Source organism: Triticum aestivum, chromosome 6D (genome assembly GCF_018294505.1).
Source record: "Triticum aestivum cultivar Chinese Spring chromosome 6D, IWGSC CS RefSeq v2.1, whole genome shotgun sequence".
Lineage (NCBI taxonomy): Eukaryota > Viridiplantae > Streptophyta > Magnoliopsida > Poales > Poaceae > Triticum > Triticum aestivum.
This window is the reverse complement of record NC_057811.1, coordinates 449,088,538-449,093,575: the sequence shown is the minus strand read 5'-3', so window position 1 is coordinate 449,093,575 and position 5,038 is coordinate 449,088,538. Positions and strand designations below refer to the sequence as shown.

The 5,038-nt window shown below is 54.5% G+C and overlaps 1 protein-coding gene across 1 annotated transcript; it reads right to left on the bottom strand.

The window, feature by feature from the left end:
- Nucleotides 1-232: 232 nt before the first annotated feature.
- On the bottom strand, nucleotides 233-2,811 carry LOC123145758 (subtilisin-like protease SBT1.4). The gene has a single exon (XM_044565244.1). The coding sequence runs from the start codon at nucleotides 2,701-2,703 to the stop codon at nucleotides 352-354; it is 2,352 nt and encodes a 783-aa protein (XP_044421179.1). The 5' UTR covers nucleotides 2,704-2,811; the 3' UTR covers nucleotides 233-351.
- Between the last annotated feature and the right edge of the window lie 2,227 nt (nucleotides 2,812-5,038).

Here is a 5,038-nt window from a genome sequence, read left to right as displayed (position 1 = left end):
ATGATATGAGTTTTCTCCCGTTGCAACATGTTTTACCCTATCTACACCCCCATTCCACTATTCAAGCATAGCAACAGTAGGCCGACGCCTAAAAGGAATACCAAAGTTAAAGCCAACAAAGCCACGCACAATACATTCTGGCGCTTGACATATGTCAAAAATTAAATTATCTGCATTGATAATTTTTTATTTACCAATGTGGTAGTTGTATTGACTTGAATACGAGTCTTTCTTTTGAAATCAAAAAGTAAGAATCTTGATTAACTGATAGGAAGTGAAACTTACAGCAAATGAGATAAATTCTCGCATAATCGCACGTACTATGTTGTACACACCCCACGGCGATCACATTCACATCTCCGCAACCTTGCTCGTCGGCCAGGTGATGGCGATGGGGCTCGTCACCGAGTGCTCGCCGTCGCTCCACTCAATCGACCCGAACGTGTACTTCTCCGTGACACTACCGGTGGTCCGTTGCGCAAATGTGACCACGTACTCCTGCGTTTTCTCCGTCGAGCTGAACCGCAGCGTCTCAGGGCTCACCGTGACGCGCACGCCGTCCGGGGCGGTGACCTTGGCCGTATAGGCAGCCGCGGTGTCGCTGCCGACGTTGCGCACGACGCGGCGTTGCGTGACGGCCGCCACTTTGTTGGAGGTGAACACCACCGAGAAGGCCGGGTAGTTGTGGTCGCCCACGGAGCCCGCGCGCTTCGAACAACTGATGGACGAGCCGAAGACGGCGACCTGCTTGGCGGTGTAGCCCAGCGCGCACAGGAAGGTGATGTAGTCCTCCGTGCCGGCGTCGTAGACGAGGCCTGGGTCGACGGCCCTGTTGGGGTCGATGTGCCCGGCCCCTCGCGCGAACGGCGTGGACGCGTCGCTGGTGGACATGTCACCAATGACGCCGCCGGAGCTGTCCGCGTTGTACGCGGTGGTCATGAGCGCGGACTTGATCGCCGCCGGGCTCCACTCTGGCCTCGCCTGCCGGAGCAGCGCGGCGATGCCGCTCACGTGCGGGCATGACATGGACGTGCCCGATATGATGTTGTACTTCACCCGCCTCGTGTCGCTGTCGAGCTCTGTGGGCGAGTTGGCGCCTGTCCAAGCGGCGAGGATGTCCACGCCGGGCGCAGTCACGTCCGGCTTGAAGATCTCCGGCGCACGGAAGTTCGGCCCGCGGCTCGAGAAGGCCGCCATTCTAGGGGAAGGAGGCGTCGGGCCGACCACGGTGCCGCGGAAGATGATCGTCGCGGTAGGGGATGTTTGCGCGCGTATGTACTTGAAGATCTTCTCGGCGTCGACAAATGACACAGCCGTGGCGGGGTGGACATGCGGGCTGGTGATGGACTGCTCACCGAATGATTTTGTGCTGGCGAGGATCGCTCCGGCGCCACCGGCGAGCTTGACGGCAAGTGGTTTCGCTGCTCGGGCATTTACACCCGACTCGCACAAAACAATCTTCCCAGCGACCTTGGTGGCGTTCAACTTCCCCTCTTCGCACACTTTGGAGCCCACGTCCCCTCCGTAGACCAGTGGTATCTTGTTCGCGCCGAGCGGCTCGCCGGCGTAAAGAGTCGTGCCCGTGAAGGTCTCGCCGTTGCCGAGAACGACGTCGCCCGGGAATTGGCGGTTGAGTGTGGATGCGCCGACCGTCAAGAACCATGGCGCTATGTTGCATGCGGTGGAATCTCCGGGGCCGGAGTTTCCCGCGGAGGCCGAGACGACGATGCCCTTGCTGACGGCGCGGAACGCGCCCACGGCGGTGTTATCACTATAAAAGTTCGGGGCCGTGCCGACGGCGCCGAGGGAGACAGAGAGAACGTCGACATTGTCCGCAATGGCCTCATCAAACGCGGCGAGGATGTCAGAGCTCGCGCACCCTTCCTCCCCGCACGCTTTATAGACGGCAATGCGCGCGCCCGGGGCCATGCCGACGGCTTTTCCTCTGGCATAGTCGAAGAAGCCGGCGCCCGCGACAGGAGAGCCACCGGCGGTGGAGGAGGTGTGGGTGCCGTGGCCGTTGGTGTCGAGCGGCGACTTCGAGTCCGCGCCGAGCGCACGGCCGCGTAGAGCCTCCTGCCCCCGCTGGAAGAACTTGGCGCCCACGAGCTTGTTGTTGCAGAGCGCGGAGCCGTTGAACGACGGACCCGAGACGCACCTGCCACGGAACTTGCTCGGCGGGGGCGGCAGCGACGCGTCGGCCGCGAAGGACGGGCGTCCTTCGGGGTACACGCCGGTGTCGATGACCCCGATGACGACGTCGGTTGCCCCGTTGGACGCCTTGAGCAGCCCGGAGGACGGCGAGAGGCCGAGGAAGGACGGCGTCAGCGTGGTGTGCAGCTCCTGCATCGTGTCGGGCACGACGGCGAGCACGGAGCCCGAGGACGCGAGGCGCGCGGCCTGGCGCCCCGTGAGCCGCGCCGCGAAGCCCGTGGCGGCGTGCGCGTAGGAGTAGAGCACGCTCGGCGCCGGGCTGGACATCTCCACCGGTATGCGCTCCCGCAAGAACGAGCCGTACGCGCGGGTTGTCAGCAGGCCGCGACGCGGCAGCGGTGGCGCGTGGGCGGCCGCGACGTGCACGATGTAGGAGGACTGGGCCTCAGCCGTCCCCATCTCCACCTCCGACTCCGTGGCCGCCGCCGCGGCGACGGCGGCGAGCAGGGCGCACAGGGCCGCGAGCGCGAGCGGTCTGAGGAGGTCCATGGTCGCTGCGAGAGGTGCGGTGGCAGCAGGGACGGGGCGCGCGTATAAGTAGGCGCCGGCCACCGCGTCAGGACGCGTAGGGGAGCAGCTGCCGTGCCGATCCAAGTCGCCGCGGAGGGTCGCTCGTGGACGGCACGGAGAGAGACCCGACATAATACTCTAGCGCTGCATTATTGCGAGGCTCAGTCATCATCCTTCTTTCTAAATTGGTGTTGGCTTGTCGCAATAATGCAGTACGAACGCACGACGCGTCCATTTCGTTTTAGGCGGGAAAAAGAATCAAGCATCGTGTCCTTAAACCGAACAGTTTTGCTAAGTCTTAGTTGACTGAAACTTCGTTATGTCTCCGTCAATGCTATCTTTCTTTGATTTTGCATAGAGATTCGTACAAGAAAAATATTCAGTTTTTTCTTTTACATACTATATCACTTGACTAAGACATAGGTAAGTCTCAGTCGACTGAGATCTAGCCACATCCTAATCCGAATACAGTAGTTTGACTCGCACATCCTAATCCGAATACAGTAGTTCGACTCGCACGTCCATTTATGAAGCAGTATATATATTGAACTGAATTAAATAAAGGTTAGTTCAATACATGTGCCCGCCGGTCGTTGGCGTATGACTCCCTTTGTGGTGTGCCGTCTGCTGTACTGTCTCTATACGGGAATTCCCTCTATACGTTGTTCAGCTTGCGACGTACGTACGTAATAAAGCAGGTGCATGAGTCGGAATAGACAGTCATCAGTACCCATCGTCGCACAAAACTTTGTGTGACGGATAGATTTGCTCGAACGTGTTTTTTGCGGCCAGCAACTAAAAGACACGGACGGTGCAGTGGAGGATGCGTTACGACACAAACCACATCCATACAATGCTTTTCAATCACCGCAACTTCCGTCCTTTAGTGGCCAAGGAATTCCAACCGTGCCTCCAACACCAGGCCGCCTCAGTATTCATATCATCAGACAAAAGAAGCGCCGTTCGTCCAGTGAAAAACGTGTGATGGATGGATGTTGATTTGCTCGGACATGTTTGTAACCCACATACGTACTCCGCATTCGAACCGTGCAGCCAAATAGGAGCCTCCACGGTTAATTTGTGTACATTGAGCCGCATGTGATCATAGACTTGCATGCCCTACTCTTTCTCTTAATTATGTGGCTCATTGCGCGACCCGTCCGATACGGCTCCATTTTCGTCTTTGATAGTTGGGCAACTTTCTTCTTCTTAATTAATCGATGAATCAAATATTTTGCCTCCGTTTCAAAAAAAGAAGAAACAGAAGCAAAGGTAGGTGATGATGTAATTGGACGCATGCATGGACCGTAGTGTACACTCGAAGACTCAGAGGGTGCTTGGATACGTTTTAGTCCCATGACTAAAAGTAGTGGGACTAAAACTTGCTAGCCTCATCCATGCTTGGATCCAAACACTAAAGAGACTAAAATCAAGTTAATGAGCATTTATTATCCTCCAAACCCTCCAATCCAGAACTTGCATGTGTTAAAGGAGAGGAGTTAGATGAGGAGAGAGAGGACTAATCCACATTTTAGTAGGGGTACCCCTGACTAAAAAAAATTAGTCTCAAGACTAGTTTTAGCCCCTCTTTAGTTAGGGGTGCTTGGAACTTTAGCCTCTTAAAGAGACTATTTTTAGTCAGACTAAAATAAGTCCCTTGGATCCAAGCACCCTATCATATGACGACACGTTAAGAATCGTCCAATTACAGGGTCATAATCATGCACTTGACAGCCTTTTGATGTGGAAGCAAAAGGCGTCAGTTTTGACACTGTACTGACACAACTTCTTGAACTGAGATGGCGCCGTGGCTTTCGGTAGAGAGCAGATTGCAATCCTTTTTCTTTTGTGGGGAATCGGTGCGAAATGACGGAAACAAAGGATAATGTTAGTATTTGAACGAAACTTGTAATCACGTTGATAGTGGGCAAAACCTTTTTGTAGAAAGTTTGGGACGCCTCGTAGAGGCGCATGTTTATAGGGAGATGCCTATTGGCATACGAGAAGGCGTCTCTATGGACATCCATACGGCGCATTGTTCACTAATCTACATGTAACTACTATAACCTAGTACGCCCTAAGTAAACTAATATAAAAGCTTTTAGATCACTACTTTAATGATCTAGTGATCTAAAAGTTTTTATATTAGTTTACGAAGGGAGTAGATGGTTAGCTAATGACGACCTGCATGGGACACATTCGTTGATTCCTGACACTCTGGCTTGTACAAAGCTGCTTCTTGTGTGTCTTGCATTTCTTGTATAATTTTGAGAATAATGGTCTTCATCACGAGCGTAATGAATAACTCCTCCAA

Bases quoted from the DNA above. Each gene is read 5' to 3' on its own strand.
- LOC123145758 (XM_044565244.1), bottom strand. From the start codon at position 2,703: ATGGACCTCCTCAGACCGCTCGCGCTCGCGGCCCTGTGCGCCCTGCTC.